This window comes from Rana temporaria, chromosome 4, assembly GCF_905171775.1.
Source record: "Rana temporaria chromosome 4, aRanTem1.1, whole genome shotgun sequence".
Classification (NCBI taxonomy): Eukaryota; Metazoa; Chordata; class Amphibia; order Anura; family Ranidae; genus Rana; species Rana temporaria.
The window spans coordinates 25846611-25870596 of NC_053492.1; the positions used below are offsets into that span (position 1 = coordinate 25846611).

Below are 23986 nucleotides of genomic sequence, written 5' to 3' on the forward strand. Positions count from 1 at the left end.
ACCTTAGCGATGCTGACCCCAACGGTGTGCATCTGTCAGGTAGGTTGACCACATTTCCAAACTGTCATTCAGGGATACCCCCCTTCCCAAAAATCAGCTTGTGCTGTAACGAATCACAGCACAGTGATTGGAAACAAGAGGTGGGATTTATGATTTCTCCAAACACAAGCAGGGGGGCGGGGATTGTGCTTCTCCAGGCATTCCCGGCCAGGACAAGTACTGTCAGTGAGTAAAGCGGTGATGTGGTGGCATTTTTGGGTGCATCAGATTGGCCCAAGGGGTGGCTGTGCCAGTTCCATTTCCAGACACTGTATTGTCCTGGAATAAAGGTGCCCGGGACAGACCTGCAAAATGCGGGACTGTCCCGAGCAATCTGGGACACATGGTCACCTGGCCTCAGGTGACCTGACATCAACATTGCTGCGTTAAATTTGAAGCAAAGCATCAAGGCCATGAAAACATTGCCCTCTGGCTGATAGTAGGTTTTCAGTGGGTGGCAACTACTGTGAAAGAGGTCTTAAAGTGGACCTTCACTCTCCTTTTGAAGATTGCATATTTTGGGCCCTCCCATTAACGCATTTTTTTGGGGAAGCAAGTACCTGTTCCATAAGGAGCTTGGTCCCACTTCCTTATTGCTTGCCTAGATGGGTATGACGTTTGGGTGTTTTTGTATCCACCAAAATTGCCCTGTAGTATGACACTGCCCAACCTATTCATGGCTCTATGCTATGATCTGCATGCAGCACCTAGAGAAACCCTGTGCTGAATTCATTCTTTTCCCACCTGGTTTATTAGGTGTAGCGGCTGCATTCATTTTCCTTTTTATTTTTATTTTTTGCGTTTATATTTTATTTTTACCTGGTAATTTAACACACTTCCTGTCTCAGGCTGGCCATACATTATACCATTTTATTGTATATTTTCCTTTAGATTTACCAAAACCATATAATATGAGGTCAAACCCAAACACTTTCAATTTGTATGATATCACTTGCACTGCATAGTTGAAGGAAATTGAACAAGAAAAGGGTATGATGTATGGCCAGGTATGGGGTGTCTCCACTCTGGATGGAAGAGCAACGGGACACCTTTGGGCAATAGCATTGTCACTTTAGGGGGAGGTTAGGGTTAGATGGACCAACAGATTTAGATACATTTGACTGCCAGACAGGGCCGCCATCAGGGGGGTACGGGCAGTACACCTGTAAGGGGCCCTTTAAAAAAAAAATTTAGAGGTCCCCAGGGCCCCAGATGGAAACCCCCCTTTTTTTTATTTATTTTTTATAAAAAAACTATATTTTTTTTAATATATTTTTATTTATTAAAGGGCCAATTTTTTTTTTTTTTTTTTTTTTTTTTAGAGGTTCGGAGGTCCCCAGGGGCCAGGTGGCAACCCCCCAGTTTTTTTTTATAAAAAAAAATATATATTTTTTAATATATTTTTATTTAGATTTTTTATTAAAGGGCCAATTTTTTTTTTCGAGGTTCAGAGGTCCCCAGGGCCCTGGATGGCTCAGTGGTTTCTTTTTATTAAAGGGCCCTGGGGACCTCTGGGCCCAGATGGCAACCCCCCTTTGAAAAATAAAATAAACATATATTTTTTTTATATTTTTTATTTCTTTTTATTAAAGGGCCCAGAGGTCCCCAGGGCCCGGATGGCTACCCCCCTTTATTTCTTATTTTTTTGTAAAGGGCCCCACCCCCACTTCTCAATTCGCGGCAGCCGCCCCCCGCTTCTCAATTTCAGGCGGCAGCAACCCCCCCGGGTTCTCTGCTCCAGGGGGCCAATGCCTGAAGCTGTGTAAGGGGCCCCATAATTCCTGATGGTGGCTCTGCTGCCAGATTAAAGGTGAACTAGTTAAAACAAATTTTTTTTGGGGGTGTGGGGGAGATAAAGGTGTTATATAACTGAATATAAAGGTGACCATTGTAAGCAGAGGTAATGGTTTGTCTCAACCCCCTAACTGTCACTGTCACCCCCCAACTGTAACAGACTTACGCCGCGTACACACGATTGGAAATTCCGACCGTGTGTAGGCTCCATCTGACTTTTTCTGTCGGAATTTCCTGGTTCTCAAATTTTCAGACGGGAAAAGTTTTTGTTGGAAATTCCGATCGTCTGTATGCAATTCCGACGCGCAAAAAAACACGAATGCTCTGAATCAATTCGAGACGCATGCTCAGAATCATCGAACTTAATTTTTCTCGGCTCCTCGTAGTGTTGTACGTTCTTGATGGTCAGAATTTCAGAAAAAAATCCACGGTTTTCTTGTCGGAATTTCCAATCGTGTGGCTGGATAACCAGATGAAAATAAAGAAAAAAAAAAAGCTCTAAAAAAGGAAATTAGTGAAGCCACCATGTGTGGGAATTGGTAATTGCAATACACAGTATCTCACAGAAGTAAGTACACCCCTCACAGTTTTGTGAATATTTTCTTCTATCTTTTCATGTGACAACACTAAAGAAATGACACTTTGCTACAATGTTGTGTAGTGAGTGTACAGCTTGTATAACAGTGTAAATTTTCTGTCACCTCAAAATAACTCAACACACAGCCATTAATGTCTAAACCGCTGGAAATTATGGCGGACACTTCGGACAATTTTGACACATTTTTGGGACCATTGTCATTTTCACAGCAAAAAATGCATTTAAAATGCATTGTTTATTGTGAAAATGACAATTGCAGTTTGGGAGTTAACCACAGGGGGCACTGAAGGGGTTATGTGTGACCTGAAGTGTGTTTACAACTGTAGGGGGGTGTGGCTGTAGGTGTGACGTCATCGATTGTGTCCCCCTATAAAAGGGATCACACGATCGATGACGCCGCCACAGTGAAGAACGGGGAAGCTGTGTTTACACACGGCTCTCCCCGTTCTTCAGCTCTGGGGACCGATCGCGGGACTCCAGCGGCAATCGGGTCCGCGAGTCACGGAGCTTTGGACCGGGTCACGGGCGCGCGCCTGCGACCCACGGCTGGGTACTAGCACAGGACGTACCTGTACGTACATGTGCCCAGCCGTGCCATTCTGCCGACGTAAATGTGCAGAAGGCGGTCCTTAAGTGGTTAAAACTGCGCCACTTTACAGGCATACTATAGACACCCCCTAGGTACAAAATTTAAAGGAATATTTAACTTAAGCGGAGTTCCAACCACAATTAGCATTTTTTAAATGTATGTCCTTTCATCCTGCGTTTTTATAATATAAATCCGGTCACTTACTATTGTACAATCCGCATAGATATTCAAAAAAGATAGTTTATAAAACTATGCCTACACCGTTGTCATTTTGCTTGTGGGCATTGTGAAGCCTACAGGCACTTACTTTCTGGAAGTCTTGGATGGGGAGTGATAATTGGACAGCGCACTGCATCCTGGGAAATGATGACACACATTTCCCAGGAGCATTAGAGGGAGATGATGTCAGAATCCTAGGTGCTTTCAAAGGCAGATTTCGTGGGACCGCATAGCAACAGGCATTTCCAGATGAGTAAAAAAATAAAACATTTTTTTTTTTTACTTTTTTAGGTCTAATGAGCACAATAATGAAAAAAAAAATGTAAGCGGAGTTCCAACCACAATTAGCATTTTTTAAATGTATGTCCTTTCATCCTGCGTTTTTATAATATAAATCCGGTCACTTACTATTGTACAATCCGCATAGATATTCAAAAAAGATAGTTTATAAAACTATGCCTACACCGTTGTCATTTTGCTTGTGGGCATTGTGAAGCCTACAGGCACTTACTTTCTGGAAGTCTTGGATGGGGAGTGATAATTGGACAGCGCACTGCATCCTGGGAAATGATGACACACATTTCCCAGGAGCATTAGAGGGAGATGATGTCAGAATCCTAGGTGCTTTCAAAGGCAGATTTCGTGGGACCGCATAGCAACAGGCATTTCCAGATGAGTAAAAAAATAAAACATTTTTTTTTTTTACTTTTTTAGGTCTAATGAGCACAATAATGAAAAAAAAAATGTTGGGATAGAAACTTCACTTTAAGCATTATTAAAATCACTGCTCCCGAAAGAACGACCGTATTTAAAACTTTTTTTTGCATTGATACATGTCCCCTGGGGCAGGACCCGGGTCCCCAAACACTTTTTATGACAATAACTTGCATATTAGCCTTTAAAATTAGCACTTTTGATTTCTCCCATAGACTTTTATAGAGTGTTCCACAGCTTTTGAATTTGCCGCGAACACCCCAAATTGTTCGCTATTCGGCGAACACCTGATGTTCGAGTCGAACTAACGTTCGACTCGAACATCGGGCTCATCCCTAGTGGAGGAGCGCAAGGTCTCTAATATCCACCAGCTCTGTGATGCCATCATGGAGGAGGGGAAGAGGACTCCAGTGGCAACCTGTGAAGCTCTGGTGACCTCCATGCCCAAGAGGGTTAAGGCAGTGCTGGAAAATAATGGTGGCCACACAAAATATTGACACTTCGGGTCCAATTCGGACATTTTCACTTCCAGGGGTTTACTCACATTTGTTGCCAGTGGTTTAGACATTAACCACTTAACCCCCGGACCATATTGCTGGTCTAAGACCAGAGCACTTTTTGCGATTCGGCACTGCGTCGCTTTAACTGACAATTGCGCGGTCGTGCGACGTGGCTCCCAAAACAAAATTGGAGTCCTTTTTTCCCCACAAATAGAGATTTCTTTTGGTGGTATTTGATCACCTCTGCGGTTTTTAGTTTTTGCGCTATAAACAAAAATAGAGCGACAATTTTGAAAAAAATTAATATTTTTTACTTTTTGCTTTAACCACTTAAGCCCCGGACCAATATGCTGCCTAAAGACCCAAGGGGTTTTTACAGTACGGGACTGCGTCGCTTTAACAGACAATTGCGCGGTCGTGCGACGTGGCTCCCAAACAAAATTGGCGTCCTTTTTCCCCCACAAATAGAGCTTTCTTTTGGTGGTATTTGATCACCTCTGCGGTTTTTAGTTTTTGCGCTATAAACAAAAATAGAGCGACAATTTTGAAAAAAAATTATATATTTTTTACTTTTTGCTTTAATAAATATCCCCCCAAAAAATATAAAAAAACTTATTTTTTTCCTCAGTTTAGGCCGATACGTATTCTTCTACATATTTTTCATAAAAAAAAATTGCAATAAGCGTTTATTGATTGGTTTGTGCAAAAGTTATAGCGTTTACAAAATAGGGGGTATTTTTATGGCATGTTTATTAATATATATTTTTTACTAGTAATGGCGATCAGCGATTTTTTTTCGGTAGTGCGACATTATGGCGGACACTTCGGACACTTTTGACACATTTTTGGGACCATTGGCATTTTTATAGCGATCAGTGCTAAAAAAAAATGTATTGGATTATTATAAAAATGCCACTGGCAGTGAAGGGGTTAACACTAGGGGGCGGGGTAGGGGTTAAGTATGTTCCCTGGGTGTTTTCTAACTGTAGGGGGGGTGGCCTCACTAGGGAAACACTGATCCTCTGTTCATACATTGTAAGTCATATGTCGTCAGCAATGGATTGCATACAGTGCATAGCGCAGTTCTCCTTTAAGCCCTGTCTGCCTTTGCCCGTGTGGGTGTCTGACACACTTTACATTCCGATGAACAATAAGCGTTGGGGACGCGTTTCCTGATTTAGAACAATTATCGGGCCCATGGTGGATTTTGACAAAACCGTCTACCTCGGGTCATGATGAATGCTTGTTGGCAGAGGGTCTATTCTTGGCGAAAATTTTCTAGGCAACTTATTTTAAGCAGCACGGGATCTGCGGCGGAGTCGGAAGGAACGTAATGAGTTTTTTCCGAGCGTTAACTAATTTGCTTCGAGAGACAAAGATGTGAAAATGTTTCCTAGACCAAAATAAAAAAAAAAAAAAAATCAATCCCGGGCCGGGCTCTGGAGGGCAGATGCTTTGTAGTATGAGTTATTTTCTATTTATAAGACCCCCCCCCCCCCCACACACCACCACCTCCGGTGAGAGAATATTACAATCCCAGACTATTAATACTGACTGTGGAAACATCAATGTGAGATTGTGGATCAGATTGTGGGTGCTGCTGGATGGAAAGAGAAGATTACAGGAGAGGTGGGGGGGACCAGACCGATGATGGGGGAACATCGTCATTTCAAAGGGTCAGTCCACATAAAAGTGAGATTTGGGTTGAAGGTTAGAAGAGTCAGCCTCTGGCTTCTTATTTATCCTAGACTCTAACGATGAGATGTCCCTGACACAGTGGCGGTGCGTCCATAGTGGGCGCAGGAGCGCCGCCCCCTCTCTCCTGCACCCTTCACTCACCAATAGATAAATTCATGCATTGCATGAATCTATCTATTGTTGCCGCTCCCGCCCCCTATTCAGGTGTCCGGCCCCTTGTTGAGCGCCGGCCATCTGAATTACAGCGGTGGGGGTGTTTTGGAAGTGCCTGATTAGAGCCTGTGGGCTCTTATAGCCTTCCAAATTGTTAAACAGAGGGCGCACTGCTGTGCGTTCCCTGTTTAAACAGTGCTGTGTAAGGGAATCGCTTCCCTAACACTGACCCACCTCTCAGCCAATCAGGTGCACCGGGTCTGGTTACTGGTCACCTGATTGGCTGAAGCGACAGGCGCTGGGGTCCAATCATAGCAGAGATGATATTGAGGACTCCGAGGGAGAGTGGAGGAGGATGGCGCTGACCCAAGAAAGGTAAGTGCCGGGCGGGGGAGGGCAAACTGGCTGCATTTGAGGGGGCAAACTGGCTGCATTTGGGGACAGACAGGCGGCATTTGGGGACAAACTGGTGGCAATTGGGGACAGACTGGCTGCATTTGATGGGGAAACTGGCTGCATTTGATGGGCAAACTGGCTGCATTTGAGGGGGCAAACTGGCTGCATTTGATGGGCAAACTGGCTGCATTTCATGGGGCAAACTGGCTGCATTTCATGGGGCAAACTGGCTGCATTTCATGGGGCAAACTGGCTGCATTTCATGGGGCAAACTGGCTGCATTTCATGGGGCAAACTGGCTGCATTTCATGGGGCAAACTGGTGGCATTTGATGAGGCAAACTGGTGGCATTTGATGGGGCAAACTGGTGGCATTTGATGGGCACAGTGAGGCTGCAATTGATGTTTTTTTTATTTTTTTCAGTTTGTTTGCACCCCCCAAAAAAAAATTTGAGCACCAGCCGTCACTGCCCTAACATATTCTTCTCCAGTCCTCCTGGAAGATTTGGGTGTTCTCATCCACGTGTCTGTGTTCCCAGCTCCTCCAGTAACATTCTCCTTAATGTAAAAAAACAGCAGGCTTGTGGGAACCCACTCATATTGGTCAAAGAAGATGTGTAGACCCAGGAAGTCAGCATGGGCATGGTGGGAACCCCTCATAAGGGGCAAAGCAGTTGTGTAGACCCAGGAAGTCAGCATGGGGATGGTGTGTGTTGTAATATTATTAATATATATGTGTAGGTATGTATGGCACAATATATTGTATTACATTACCATATTGACCAGGAATTCAGTTGAACTGTCAGCTGAATTCTAACACATCAAAAGGTACAGAAGACCCTTAGATGTGTTAATCTTATGCAAGACTACCTAGGTGTGTGTGAGGCATGGCCTGTTAACCTCAAAGGGTAAATTGTTTACATACATAAGGAAGTATTTATTGATGGTAATTAGACTTGAGGGGGTATTCATTCATGAGAAACATTTGGTTAGGGTCATTATCTGTCACTCTGAAAGACAGGATGTAGATCAAAGACGGCCAATCAAATTGCTCAGCTATTCAGTGGATAGGGAACATAATTCTGGAGATCGATTTTGTTAGTCAGAATAGTCTCTGTATATTCAATGTATGAATATGGCACAGGTCTAGAAGTGATCAGAATATTCTCTGTATATTCTCTGTATGAATATAGTACAGGTCTAGGAAAAGATGAGACTTTGAAATACTCTGTTGGATTTGTATCATCTGTGGAATTTGGACTTTGTTCTGTATTGGAAATCAAATAAATGCACTCTCTGGAGAGCCTGGTGTGTTGCTGCGGAACAACATAATTTTTTATAGTCAACATACTAACACCTAAATATCAATTATCTAACCGGACTCCAATATATATGACTTCACTACAGTGTGAACCCCTTATAATGGGCAAAGCAGGTGTGTAGACCCAGGAAGTCAGCATGAGGATGGTGGGAACCCCTCATAATGGGCAAAGCAGGTGTGTAGACCCAGGAAGTCAGCATGGGGATGGTGGGAACCCCTCATAAGGGGCAAAGCAGGAGTGTAGACCCAGGAAGTCAGCATGGGGATGGTGTGAACCCCTCATAATGGGCAAAGCAGGTGTGTAGACCCGGTAAGTCAGCATGGGGATGGTGGGAACCCCTCATAATGGGCAAAGCAGGTGTGTAGACCCAAGAAGTCAGCATGGGGATGGTGGGAACCCCTCATATTGGGCAAAGCAGGTGTGTAGACCCAGGAAGTCAGCATGGGGATGGTGGGAACCCCTCATAATGGGCAAAGCAGGTGTGTAGACCTGGTAAGTCAACATGGGGATGGTGGGAACCCACTCATAATGGGCAAAGCAGGAGTGTAGACCCAGGAAGTCAGCATGAGGATGGTGGGAACCCCTCATAATGGGCAAAGCAGGTGTGTAGACCCAGGAAGTCAGCATGGGGATGGTGGGAACCCCTCATATTGGGCAAATCAGGTGTGTAGACCCAGGAAGTCAGCATGGGGATGGTGGGAACCCACTCATATTGGGCAAAGCAGATGTGTAGACCCAGGAAGTCAGCATGGGGATGGCGAGAACCCCTCATATTGGGCAAAGCAGATGTGTAGACCCAGGAAGTCAGCATGGGGATGGTGGGAACCCCTCATATTGGGCAAAGCAAATGTGTAGACCCAGGAAGTCAGCATGGGGATGGTGGGAACCCCTCATATTGGGCAAAGCAGATGTGTAGACCCAGGAAGTCAGCATGGGGATGGTGGGAACCCCTTATAATGGGCAAAGCACCTGTGTAGACCCAGGAAGTCAGCGCAAGGATGGTAGGAACCACTAATAATTGGCACAGCTGATGTACAGAGCCAGGATTTCAGTGCAGGGATGGTGGGAACACCTCATTTCTGAAACAATGGGTGTATACAAAAGAAAAAGGTGAAAAGAGAGCCTCATCTGCAGTAATTACTAGGGACCATGCAGCTTATAGATAAGGGAACTTTATTACACAAAATGGTAATACAAAAAACACCCGATAAAAATCCCATCACCAGCACCTCGGTAAAAAATTTATGAAATTGACAACTATTTTTGACTATTTTTGGTCACACTGAGAACAATATCCCATGCTATACGCTGGACTGATATCCTAATCACTGTTACAGTGTAAATTATATATGACCTTACTGCATCACTACTTCCCAGCTTCACCCTCCTGTGGAAAACCCTGGACTTGGGATACATACAGTGTAATGACAATCTAATGGGGACCCTGATATAAGGGTGGATTCATTCCTTTATAAAATAGATATTTTTTTTTTTGGCCTACGAATACTTGTGAGATATACGATGTGGCCCTTGTACTGAAAAGGCTGCATATCCCTTGCTCTAAGGTTACCATTTTTGGGGGGAAAATACCAACCTTATGACCAGCCTGATAATAACAAGTCCAGGCCGGGTGGTAACCCAGGTAGATGGCGCTGTAGTATCTACTGTGGCAGACTTTGTAAAGTTTGTCAGTCGGCTCACTCCCGACACAATAAATATGTCATTATGAATTATTAGGCTTCCTAAGTGTGTCTCATGCCAGGGTTGGGGGATAATTGCTTTGTTATGCAAAACAGCGGCGCTGAGCCGTACTGACAGGCGTCACGCCAGTTCCCTCTGAATTGAGCTCATTATAGTGCGAAACTCATTTGACATTGGATAGACGAAAGCAATTCACAAATACAGTTCCGGCACAGTCTGAGGCTGGATCAGGTGTGTCATGTAATATATTGGTATTATCATTGTGTGACTTGGGTACTTTTCTAATGTTTATGTGTATATTAGTTGTATCACATGTCTTTGTTAGGTCTTCTATATCTCTTTTCAGATCTCTTTTATTTATGTGAGTCAATTAAAAGGAATTTTCTTTCTTTCTTTCTTTCTTTCTTTCTTTCTTCTCTCCCTCTTTTCCTTATCTCCTCCCTTCCTCTGTCCCTTCTCTTCTCCTCCCTTCCTCCTTCCCTTCTCTCCTCCCTTCCTTCTTTCCTCTCTTCTCTCCTTCCCTTCACCCTCCCTTCCTCTGTCCCTTTCTTCCTCCTTCCCTTCTCTCCTCCCTTCCTTCCCCCTTTCTCCTTCCTTCTCACCTCCTTCCCTTCCTTCCCTTCGTTCCTTCCTTTCTCCCCTCTCTCCCTTCCCCTCCATTGCCTTCTATCATCCCTCCCTCCCTTCTCTCGCCCTTTCCTGCTACTCTTCTCTCCTCCCTTCCTTCCTTCCTACCTCCCTCCATCCCTTCTCTCTCCCCTTCCCTTCTCTCTCCCCTTCTCTTCTCCCTTCCTTCCTTCTCTCCCTCTTTTCCTTATCTCCTCCCTTCCTCTGTCCCTTCTCTCCTCCTCTCTTCCTCCTTCCCTTCTCTCTCCCCTTTCTTTCTACCTTCCTTCCTCACTCCCTCACTTCTCTCCCTCTTTTCCTTATCTCCTCCCTTCCTCTTTTCCTTCTCTCCTCCTCTCTTCCTCCTTCCCTTCTCTCCTCCCTTTCTTCTTTTCTCTCCTTCCCTTCACCCTTCCTCTGTCCCTTTCATCCTCCCTCCCTTCTCTCCTTCCTCCCTCCTTTCTCTCTCCCCTTCTCTCCTCCCTTTCTTCCTTCCTTCCTTCCTCCCTCCCTTCTCTCCCTCTTTTCCTTATCTCCTCCCTTCCTCTGTCCATTCTCTCCTCCTCCCTTCCTCCGTCCATTCTCTCATCCCTTCATTCTTTCCTCTCTTCTCTCCTTCCCTTCACCCTTCCTCCCTCCCTTCCTCTGTCCCTTTCTTCCTCCTTCCCTTCTCTCCTTCCTTCCTTCCTTCTCACCTCCCTCCCTTCCTTTCTCCCCTCCCTCCCTTCCCCTCCATTGCCTTCTCTCATCCCTCTCTCCCTTCTTTCCTTCCTTCTCTCGCCCCTTCCCGCTACTCTTCTCTAGTCCCTCCCTTACTTCCTTCCTCCCTCCCTCCCTTCTCTCCTCCTCCAATTTTTCTGTGTTTTTATTTAATATTTTGTGAATGAATAACCAAGGGTACCATGTAGACCTGGCACAGAGCATATCTTTATACCTTTTCTCAAGTCAATTATAGGACTGCTGTGACTCTTACTTGTTGTAAAGGACGATGTCCGGAATCCATATCATCTCTGAAGGAACGCGGATGGACGTGACGTTATCATAATCCGCTGGGTTCCATCGGAGCTTGTAGTCATTCCATTCCTAAAAAAAAAAATACAAGTACGGTCAATGGCGTTTGAAACCTGCCTTTACTTTTTTTTTATAAACACATACACCAATCATCCATAACATTAGGATCACTGACCCATTATCCTATTACAATGACATCTGAAAATGGGCGGGATACATTAGGCAGCAAGTGAACATGTTGTTCCTGAAGCTGAAAAAGGGGCATCCCAGTTTGTTGTGTATAGGGCTCAGGGCACTGCTGAAAGCCTGAGCCGGTCGCTTCTGCCCCCTCCCATACTTCACTTTTAAGCCCTGTGGGTGGGGTGAAATGAGTAGCACTCCAAAGGAACAGCCCAGGTGTAGAAAAGCATAAAAGCGGCTTTAGCCTGACTCCTCCCAGGTTACGCCACCCGATGTGCCCCCCCACAGGACTTAGACTTATGAATATGGGTGGGGTGAAATGCATTGCACTCCAAAGGAACAGCCTGGGTGTAGAGAAGGGTAAAGGCGGCTTCAGCACGATTCTTCCCAGGCTACGTCCCCCAAACGTATTTTACCCCCTCACAGGGCTTAGTCTTATGACCAAGGCATGTGGGTGGGATGAAATGAGTAGAAATCCAAAAGAACAGCCCAGGTGTAGAGAAGCATAAAAGCGACTTGAACCCGCCTCCTCCCAGGTTACGCCCCCAACGTGTCCCCCCCCACAGGGCTTAGTCTTATGACTGTGGGTGGGGTGAAATGCACTGCACTCCAAGGGAACAGCTTGGGTGTAGAGAAGGTTAAAAGTGGCTTCAGCCCAATCCTTCCCAAGCTACGTCCCCCCAACGTGTTTCACCCCCTCACAGGGCTTAGTCTTATGACTAAGCCCTGTGGGTGGTATAAAATGAGTAGCACTCCAAAGGAACAGCCTGGGTGTATAGAAGCGTAAAAGCATCTTAAGCCCGACTCCTCCCAGGTTACGCTCCCGTTGTGTCCTCCCCCCCCCCCCCCCAGGGCTTAGTCTTATGACTGTGGGTGGGGTGAAATGAATTGCACTCCAAAGGAGCATCCTGGGTGTAGAGAAGGGTAAAATCGGCTTCAGCCCGATTCTTCCCAGGCTACGTCCCCTAAACGTGTTTCACCCTCTCACAGGGGTTAGTCTTATGACTAATTCCGCGTACACACGACTGTTTTTTGGGTTGTAAAAAATGACGTTTTTAATGGTCTAGAAAAAACAAAGTTTTTTTCAACCCGATCATTAAAACGGCCTTGCCTACACACGATCGTGGAAAAAAAATGCTCTAGCAAAGCGCGGTGACGTACAACACGTACGACTGCACTATAAAGTGGAAGTTCCAATGCGGATGGCGCCACCCTTGGGGCTGCTTTTGCTGACTTTGTGTTAGTAAAAGTTTGGTGAGAGACGATTTGTGCTTTTCAGTCTGTTACAGTGTGATGAATGTGCTATCTCCATTACGAACGCTATTTTTACCAGAACGAGCGCTCCCGTCTCATAACTTGCTTCTGAGCATGCACGTTTTTTCTAGTTAAAGCCCACACATGACCATTTTTTACGACGTTAAAAACGACAACGTTAAAAACTACGTGAAAAATTAGAGCATGTTCGAAATTTTTAATGGCCATTTTTTATATCGTGAAAAATGCTCTGGAGCCAACACACATTAAAAAAAAACTTAATTTTTTACAACCCGAAAAACGGTTGTGTGTACGCGGCATAAGCCATGTGGGTGGGATGAAAGGTATTGCACTCCAAAAGAACAGCACAGGTATAGAGAAGCATAAAATAAGCTTCAGCTCGACTCCTCCAAGGCTACGCCCCCCCCCACAACCAGTTTTGTCCCCCCAAAGGGCTTAGTCTTATGTCTAAGCCCTGTGAGTGGGGTTAAATGCATTACACTTCAAAGAAACAGACCAGGTGTAACAAGGCGTAAATGTAGCTTCAGCCGACTCCTCCCAGGCTACGCCTCCCAACGTGTCCCCCCCCCTGTGGATAGGGTGAAATATGTTGTACTCCAAAGGAACAGCCCAGGAGTAGAGAAGCGTAAAAGAGGCTTCAGCTCGACTTCCCGCAGGCTACGCCTCCCAATGAGTTTAATCCCACCTAAAGGGCTTAGTCTTATGACTAAGCCGTGTGGGTGCAGTGAAATGCATTGCACTACAAAGGTACAGCCCGGGTGTAGAGAAGCGTAAAAGCACCTTCAGCCTGACTTCCTCCAGGCTACGCCTCCCAACGTGTTTCGTCCCACCAAAGGGCTAAGTTTTCTAAGCCCTGTGGGTGGGGTGAAATACATTCCACTACAAAGGAACATCCAGGTGTAGAGAAGCGTAAAATCGGCTTCAACCCAACTTCCACCAGGCTACGCCTCCCAACGTGTTTCATCCTCCCAAAGGACTTAGTTTTAGGACTAAGCACTGTGGTTGGGGCTAAAACCGTTGTAGCATTCCATCCTCTTTCTTTCCATGTGAGTCAGCACCAAAGTCACTGGAGTATTATAGGATCACTGCTCGGAGAGGCACCCAAAGTTAATTTATAACACAAATTCTTAACTCTTCCAGCACAGACTGCTGGAGCATGCCCAACCACATGAGCAGTAACAAGCAACTCAGACGCATTCACAAAGTAGGAAACATTTATCCTGAAGAGCTCACAGAAATGTTTAATTACCGCAACCCTAGAAGTATACCCGGGCCCCTTGGCTCCTTTTTACCCCTCTCACCTAAGCTGAGGACTGATTATCTTGTCTCATTAAAACAAATACATATGTATCAAATTCAACCCTGTGCTCAAAGCTACAGAACGATTGCAGAAGATGGAACTGTAAATGTAATTTCAGGAGACACTAATTAAAAGTTGTTGTTGCAAAATTTCCTGCTTGCGATCACCCACCCGCAGATGTGCGAAGAAGCCCATTTCACAGGCTGGTGTGTGACTCATAGACAACACAAGAACCGTCTGCAACAAATTAAATTTACGGTCTAAAAAAAATAAAAAAAAAAATAGAACACTTCAAATGCAACACAATAACACAATTTCTATTTTCATTCTGACTTTACTCTTTTTATCCAGCAAACAAGCTGACCTGGAGATCAAAGAGAACCTCGGTCAGAATAGAAAGAAGAAGAAGAAGAAAAAAAAAGAAGCAATAAATGTATACAACATCAGGGTATGCAGACTATTGTTCCAGGGAACTGATACCACTAAAATGTTTCCTAGAAAAGAACTTTAGACTATATGGGCCAGATTCTTGTAGATTCCGCGTCGGCGTAGCGCAAGCCATTTACACTACGCCGCCGCAAATTACTGGAGCAAGTGCCGTATTCTCCAAGCACTTGCTCCGTAATTTGCGGCGGCGTAGTGTAAATGGCCCGGCGTAAGGCCGCGTAATTCAAAGGGGGCGGCTTGTATTTAAATTAAGCGCGCCCCCGCGCCGATCGAATTGCGCATGCGCCGGGCTGAAAAATAGCCCAGTGCGCATGCTCCAGCTCACGACGGAAAACGTCAATGACGCCGACGTGAGCGTCATTGACGTAAAGTCGTATTCGCGGACGACTTAGGAAAACGACGTAAACGACGGAAAAAGACGACGCTGACCCGACGCCATACTTAACATGGCATACGACGGACCTTCGTAAACTTGCCCCTCATATAACAGGGGCAAGTTTACGCTTACGGAAACGTCGTAAATTCACTGCGTCGTCCGCGCGTACGTTCGGGAATCTCGTGTAAATAGCTAATTTGCATAGACGACGGGGAAAACGACGAGGCGACACCTAGCGGCGGGAAAAAAATTGCATTTAAGATCTGGGTCGTCGCATAGATACAACGACCCAGATTAGGACTTACGATGGCGCAAATGGCGTTGCGCCGTCGTAAGCCCTTTGAGAATCGTACGTTCGGGAATCTCGTGTAAATAGCTAATTTGCATAGACGACGGGGAAAACGACGAGGCGACACCTAGCGGCGGGAAAAAAATTGCATTTAAGATCTGGGTCGTCGCATAGATACAACGACCCAGATTAGGACTTACGATGGCGCAAATGGCGTTGCGCCGTCGTAAGCCCTTTGAGAATCTGGGCCTATATGTATATATATATATATACACACTGCATTTGTCATCTGCCTTTCGGATGCCACTAGCAATATAATATATGTTGTATAAATATATTATAATAATATAAATATAATTTTATCAATTTATTATAAATAATATAGTAATAAATTAATAATAATATTTATTAAATGTGTTTTTTTAAATGTAAGCACCTGAATTTGACTTGGGTTTAGAAAAATTGCAGGCAAATATAAAATACACAATTTATTGCACTCATTACAAAAAATAATTAATATAAGACATATAATAATAATAATAATAATAATAATAAAACTATAATATAATAAATGTATTGTAAATAATATGGTAATAATTAAATGTTATAAATATATTATCAATATAATACATATTACAATAATATAAATATATTATAAATAATATATATAATATATATAAGTAATAAATAATTAAGAAGTAATTTGATAAATATATTATCGATATAATACATATTACAATAATATACATATATTATAAATAATATAGTAATAAATAATGAATAAGTGTGTTTTTAAAATGCAAGCACCTGAATTTGACTTGGGTTTAGATAAATTGCAGGCAGATATAAAAGACACAAATTAATGCAGCTATGTTTTAATTAAAAATAATAATTAATATAATAAATATCAGTTTAATATAACTATAATATAATAAATGTATTATAAATAATATGGTAATAATACATTTTATAAAATAAACAAGCAGTGGCGGTGCGTTCCTCTCTCCTGCCACCTGTCTATGCATTGCATGAATCTATCTATTGTGACCGATGCCACCCCCTATTCAGGTGTCCGGCCCCTTGTCGGGCACCAGGCATCTGAATTACAGCAGCGTTTTTTTTTGGAAGCGCCTGATTAAATCCGTGGGCTCCAATAAGCTCCCTGATTAGAGCCACAACTCAGTGTTGTGTTAGGGAAGTGACCCGTCTCTCAGCCAATCAGGTGCTCGGGTCTGGTTACCTGTCACCCGATTGGCTGAAGTGACAGGCGCTGTGATTGGACGCCTGATCATAGCAGAGGAGGGGAGAAGAAATGGAGGACTTGGAGCGTGGAGGGCAGCGCCGTGCAGGGCCGCTGATAGGGGGGGGACCACCAGTCCTCCTGTAGGGGGCCCGGGGACACAGGGGGCCCCAAACACCAGAGGGAAGGAGGGGCAATTACAGGATGCCCTGTGCGGCTCTCTGCAGCAGCTGAAAACTGGTTTCTCTCTCTCCTGCCAACTTTCAGCTGCTGCAGGGAGAGACACAACTGCCGGCTTCCCTGTCCCATTAAAAAAATAACAAATTTTAACCCTGTATTGGTTTAATCACAAAAAAAAAGAAAAAAATTGTAAAAAAATAATTAGTAAAAATTGTAAAATAAAATAATTTTAAAACATTTCAACTTTTTTTTAATTATAAAATGTTTTTGTCCAAAAATGTAAAAAAATATTTTAAAAAAAGGGCTAATTCACACAGCTTCTCTGTTATCTTTGTGCCCACTAAGAATGATTTTAGTATATTTATTGTGAAAATGTTGTTTTGATATATTTAAGTGGGGGGGGGGCCCTGCCAGGTAGGCTGTACGGGGCCCCGTGATTTCTAACAGCAGCCCTGGCGCCATGACCCGAGACAGGTAGCATTCGATGGGGCACAATAGCGGCAATTGATGGGCACACTGGCAGCAATTGACGGGGCACACTGGAGGCAATTGATGGGGCACACCAGCAGCAATTAATGGGCACAGTGGCAGAAACTGATGGGCACAGTGGCAGCAAGTGATGGGGCACAGTGGCAGCAATTGATGGGCACAGTGGAGGCAATTGATGGGGTACACTGGCAACAATTAATGGGGCACACTGCTAGCAATTGATGGGGCACACTGGTAGCAATTGATGGGGCACACTGGTAGCAATTGATGGGGCACAGTGGCGGCAATTGATGGGGCACAGTGGCGGCAATTGATGGGCACAGTGGCGGCAATTGATGGGGCACACTGCTAGCAATTGATAGGGCACACTGCTAGCAATTGATGGGGCACACTGCTAGCAATTGATGGGCACAGTGGCTGCAATTAATAGGCACACTAGCAGCAATTGATGGGGCACACTAGCAGAAATTGATGGGCACAGTGGCAGCAATTGATGAGGCACACTGGCAGCAATTGATGGGCACGGTGGCTGTGTTTGATAGACACAGTGGCTGCAATTGATGTTTTTTTTTTTCAGTTTGTTTGTGCCCCCCCCAAAAAAAATTGGAGCACCAGCCGCCACTGGTCACAAGGTAGGGTGGCTGTGAAAGTGAAACTGCAGCAGAGAAATAACAGGGCCCCTTTTCCTGCCAGACAAAGCTGTGCAAATCTCAGAACTGTATGGAGAGAAATATGAATCTTGAACAGCTAAAACGGCAATTACACGTATTTCATCTCTGTGTGTAGCGATTTCCCCGGAGTTCAGTTCCTTTAGACTGAATCCATCCTTATTTACTGCTTCAGTGAAACCTTATTTGCTTTGTCTCTTTATATTGGAATGGCTCCCCTGTCTGCGCTAATCCTCTGTGCCTGCTCTCAGGTAGCAACAAGTAAAACTCAGCCGTCATGCAACAACAGATGGTGGCTGCCTCTCCTGCGCTGGGTTATCAAATCAAATAGATTCAAGTACCTATGCCTAAACTTGCGGCGGCGTAGCTTAGCGTGTTTAGGCTACGCCGCCGTAAGTTAGCTAGGCAAGTACATGATTCTCAATGTACTTGCCTGCTATGTTTCGGCGGCGTAGACTAAAGCGAGCGGGCGTAAGGGCGCCAAATTCAAATATGTGTTAGGGGGGCGTGTTGTATGCTAATTGTGCTTGACCTTACGTTTTTTACGTTTTTTTTTAACTGCGCATGCGCCGGGCGCCTACATTTCCCAGTGTGCATTGTGGCTAAGTACGCCCCACGGGCCTATTGATTTAGACGTGGACGTAAACGATATAAATCCCGATTCACGGACGACTTACGCAAACGACGTAAAAAAATTCGAATTTCGACGCGGGAACGGCGGCCATACTTGACATTACTATTCCACTAGGGCCTAGCTCTAACTTTAGGCGGCCTATCTCTTACGTAAACGGCGTAAAAGTACTGCGTCGGCCGGGCGTACGTTCGTGAATCGGCGTATCTCCTCATTTACATATTCTACGGCGACCGCAATGGAAGCGCCACCTAGCGGCCATCCAAAATATTGGAATCTAAGATAGGACCGCGCAAGCCGTCGTATCTTAGTTATGTTTAAGCGTATCTCTGTTTGAGCATACGCTTAAACATAAGTCGGCGTAGATTCTGAGTTAGGTCGGCTTATCTACTGATAAGCCGGCCTAACTCTTTGTGAATCTACCTAAAAGTGTCTGCAGCCATTATAGATGTAGTTTAATCTGATTATATTTTGTCAGTCCCTAGTTCCTCCCACCCCCTCATTACCATGCTAATCAAAATAATAAATAAAATCTTCCTTATCCTTATAATAAATAAAATCTTCCTTCTTCCTTATCTTCCTCATTACCATGCTAATCACAATAAGAAATAAAATCTTCCTTATTCCTTGAAGACGAAGCCCCTAAGCCCCCGTTCACATTGGTTCGATTTGACACGTCAAATCGCATGCCAAATCATAGCCTATTGCCGGCAATGGCTCTGTCCCAACCGGTGCGACGCCGACTTTGCGGCGCCACACCGATTTCCAAAAGTAGTCACTGCACTACTTTTGGCGACTTCGGAGGGCCATTTTTCAAGAGACGTTTGTGTATGAACCTGCACAGATGTCTTTCAAATCGCCCCCCGAAGTCAGACTAAAATGCGGGTTTGAATTTGTGCGATTTCAGCCCGAACTCGCGCAGTTTCAAACCCGCGTTCAGTGTGAACGTACCCTTACTGACACTTTTTGCTTACGAGTTTAGCCATCCGTATCCTCCCATACCAAACATCTTTAGTATTTTCATCTGAAGTCTACAGAATGTCAGCAGAGCGAGTAAGAGAAATGCCACTGAGTTATCACCGTCATTAATTATTGTCCTACAGATGGAAATTAGGAACGTACTTTCATTGATTTACCAGCAGCCACAAAACGGAGAACACAAACCATAGCTGGCCTCTACTGGGAATGTATGAAGCGATGGTGGCAGTCTGGCAGAGGGGGATGGTGGCAGAGGTGGATGGAGGCAGGGTGTGATGGTGGCAGAGGGGGGTGGTGGCAGGGTGTGCTGTGGCAAGGGGTGATGGTGGCAGAGAGGGATAGAGGCAGAGGGGGTGGAGGCAGGGGGGGATGGTGGCAGAGGGGGATGGTGGCAGAGGGGGATGGTGGCAGAGGGGGATGGTGGCAGGGGTGATGGTGGCAGGTGATGGAGGCAGGAGGTGATTGGACTAAATAATTTGCCCTTATTATATCGAAAATAACAAAAAAAACGTTTTCTACCTTAAATCACATTGCGATTTGCCTAGCGTACTTGTTTGTAGCCTAAATACAGAAATTTGCGCCCAAAAATGTAATTTTGGAACTTTTGTGAAATGACGGGAAAAACTTGGCTGCGCCAGTAAATTTTGGGCGTCATGCCAGTAAATTTCAATCTGGTAGGTTGGCAACACTGCAACGTACAGTATATATATATATATATATTTTAACCATATGGCCAAGGCTGTTGCGGGGGGGGGGGGGGTGTTCGCTATGATCACATGACCATGTCCTTCAATATCTCATTCCTCTATAGAACTCATCCAGGAAAGCTCTGACAGTAATTTCCTATTCAAACTCCGAGTGGTTTTGCAAATGGAAAAAGAGGGATGGCTGGAGACAAAACGCTTTGATGTCATGGCAATTTATAAATCGCAGAGCCGACTGATTCTATTGCTGAGTCAGCAGCTGTGTGAAAGAGGCGCTCAAAACGCTGTCATCCTGCGGAGCCACCTCTGTCTGGTGTGAGGGTCCCACGTCATCCCACATTGTTCTACAGACAAGCCATCCGTATCCTCCCATACCAAACATCTTTAGTATTTTCATCTGAAGTCTACGGAATGTCAGTAAGATAAATGCGTCTGAGTTATCACCGTCATTAATTATTGTCCTACAGATGGAAATTAGGAACGTACTTTCATTGATTTACCAGCAGCCACAAAACGGAGAACACAAACCATAGCTGGCCTCTACTGGGAATGTATAAAGCTCCAGACGCTCGATTATACAGTATGTACACTGACCAATAGGTGGCGCTCTGGCACGCTTCCTCTTGCCCACCACTTCTGCTGATAGTCAATGGTGAGCTTCAGAAGGTGGAAGGGGAAGACCAGAGATTGACTCTCTGGAATCGGGTCAGTATTTGTATAGTGGAGTTCCCTGGGGTGATCGGAGGTGATCGGAGGGTCTATATCAGCCATTCTCAACCAAGTTTCCATAAAAGTCTGTATCTATGCGCTTGATTCTGCAAAGGAGATACGCCTGAATTTCGGCTCCATCCGACCGACGTAAGTCTCCTACGCCGTCGTATCTTGGGCGCATATTTACGCTGGCCGATAGGGGCGCTTCCATTGATTTACGCGTCGAATATGTAAACGACCTAGATACGCCGATTCACAAACGTACTTGCACCCGTCGCAGTAAGCTACGCCGTTTACGTAAGGCGTACTTCCGGCGTAAAGTTAAACCATCAAATAATTGGTCTAAGTCATGTAGGGTATGGACATCGGAACTGCCGTCGGATTTTACGTCGTTTACGTAAGTCGTACGTGAATGGGGCTGGGCGTAGGTTACGTTCACGTCGTAGGCATTGAGCTGGCGTATCTTAGGGAGTAAATTCAATGTGATTCTGAGCAAGCGCGCGCATGCGCCGTTCGTTCGGCGCTTCATTTACATGGGGGTCACGATTCATTTTAATACAACACGCCCACTACCAGCCTACTTTGAAGTAGGCGGGCTTACGCCGGCCCATTTACGCTACGCCGCCGTAACTTAGGGAGCTAAGTGCTTTGTGAATACTGGTCTTGCCTCTCTATGTTACGTCGGCGTAGCGCATATGAGCTGCGCTATGCCCGCATAAATATACGCCACTCTACCTGAATCCGGGCCAGTGTTACTTTGTATTGCTCCATCTCCTGTCTGATCAATCTTTACAAACAATTTTAATTTGTATCTCTCAAGCAGTGCCCGCCAGTAAAACACAGTGGCCCAGATTCAGGTACATTTGCGCGATATTTGCGGGGGAGCAGGGCAACGATTTTGCCCTGCGCCCCCGCAAATATTTTGCGCTGCCCTCGATTCACGTAGCAGTAGCTCCGTAAATTGCGAGGGCGCGCCGGCAAAATTGCCCGGCGTAAGCGCGCGCAATGTAAATGATCCCGCCGGGGGCGGGAATCATTTAAATTAGGCGCGCCGAGCGTACAGCGCATGCTCCGTCGGGAAACTTTCCCGACGTGCATTGCGGCAAATAACGTCGTAAGGACGTAATTTGCTTCAAAGTGAACGTGAATGGCGTCCAGCGCCATTCACAAATCACTTACGCAAACAACGTGAAATTCAAATTTCACGTCGCGGGAGCGGCGGCTATACTTTAGCATTGGCTGCTCCTACTATTAGAAGGGGCAGCCTTGCGCTAAAGTTGCCGTACGGAAACTCCGTACCTGGCTTGCACGGGGGCCGCGCAAGATTGTGAATTAGTGGTAGTATGCAATTTGCATACTACACGCTGATCACAATGGGAGCGGCCCCCGCAAGAATGCAGCCTAAAATCTGCGTGGCATAAGAGCCTTATGCCGCGCAGATTTTAGGCTGCAGTCGGTGTAACGAGGTTCCTGAATCAGGAGCACTCGTTACACCGGAGCAAGTAAGCAATTGCGCCGTGTAACCTATGGTTACACGGCGCAATTGCTTCTTGAATCTGGGCCAGTGATTGTTGCTAGCGGCTATAACAGCTGTAAACTCCAACAGGCTGGTTGATTGATCAATCGACTTGGATACATTCAGCCTAATGCCGCGTACACACCATCACTTTATGTGATGAAAAAAAACGACGTTTTTAAAAACGTCACTTTAAATGACCGTGTGTGGGGGAAAACGTAGTTTTATGTCTTCTGAAAAACGAAAAAAAAAAATTGAAGCATGCTTCAATTTTATGTGTCGTTTTTCAAAACGTCGTTTTTTACTTCACAGAAATTGAACGTGTGTAGCAAAAAACGTTGTTTAAAATGACGTTTTTACACCCGCGCATGCCCAGAAGCTAGTTATGAAGCGAGCTTCAATGGAAAAACGTGGTGAGCGTAACCTCGCTTTGCTAGAACATTGTGAAAAAACGATGGTGTGTAGGCAACTTCGTCTTTGAAAATTGAAGTTTCAAAAACGTCGTTTTTTTTCATCACATAAAGTGATGGTGTGTATGCGGCATTACCTTACACTGTTCTAATCTCGGCTGTTTCCTGCAGAGCCGTCTGAGATTCAAACCATCTATAGCCAGCGTTCTAAAAAGACTGGAAAAGCTTAACTACTTTAGAAAGACGGCTACAGAGCGGACCTACTTTGCCGGGAGGGCGTCCATGGACGTCCTCCTGTGCTCGAGCGGCCTGCGTGCCCCCTGCAGGGCGCACGCGGCACGCTCTGTGATCAGTGAGTCAATGGGACTCGGCTGATCACAGACCCCTTACCACGTGATCAGCTGTCAGCCAATGACAGCTGATCATGTGATGTAAACAGAGTCGGTAATCGGCTTGTGGACAGCCTTCCCATAGACACACCCCTAAGCCTTGTGGACAGCCTTCCCAGAGACACACCCCTAAACGTTGTGGACAGCCTTCCCATAGACACACCCCTAAACCTTGTGGACAGCCTTCCCATAGACACACCCCTAAACCTTGTGGACAGCCTTTCCATAGACACACCCCTAAGCCTTGTGGACAGCCTTCCCAGAGACACACCCCTAAACCTTGTGGACGGCCTTCCCAGAAGAGTTGAAGGTGTTATAGCTACAAAGGGTGGGCCAACTCAATATTGAACCCTACGGATTAAGACTGGGATGCCATTAAAGTTCAAATCGGTGTAAAGGCAGGCGTCCCAATACTTTTGGCAATATAGTATATATATATGACTGGCCTAGTATATATGACTGTGTGTAATATATATATTATATATATATATATATATATATATATATATATATATATATATATATATATATATATATATATATATATATATAGTGCTGTCAGTTAAACGCGTTATTAACGGCGTTAACACAAACCCATGTTAACGCCGTCAATTTTTTTATCGCGCGATTAACGAGGCGGCGTTCGGGGGTTATACCGGGATGATGCCTGCAGCCGCAGGCATCATCCCGGTACCGTTGTTTAGAGCGGGCGATCGGCTATCCAAACATAACAACCGATGCGGCTAAAAGCCGCTCGGTTGTTATGCCGGAGGAGCGGGAGGGGACACCCCCCCCTCCCGCCTTTCGCCGCTCTGACCGGGCCTCCATCCGGCGCGTTCTGTGTCCAGGCGGAGACTGACACTA

The 23986-nt window shown here is 45.2% G+C and overlaps 1 protein-coding gene across 1 annotated transcript in view; it reads right to left on the reverse strand.

The window, feature by feature from the left end:
• The window catches only part of CHRNA2 (cholinergic receptor nicotinic alpha 2 subunit), a 137864-nt gene that overhangs the window by 25655 nt on the left and 88223 nt on the right, over nt 1–23986 (reverse strand). The window contains exon 5 of the mRNA XM_040348143.1: nt 11302–11411. Within this exon, the coding sequence (XP_040204077.1) occupies nt 11302–11411 (110 nt within the window). The remainder of the gene's footprint in view (nt 1–11301; nt 11412–23986) is intronic.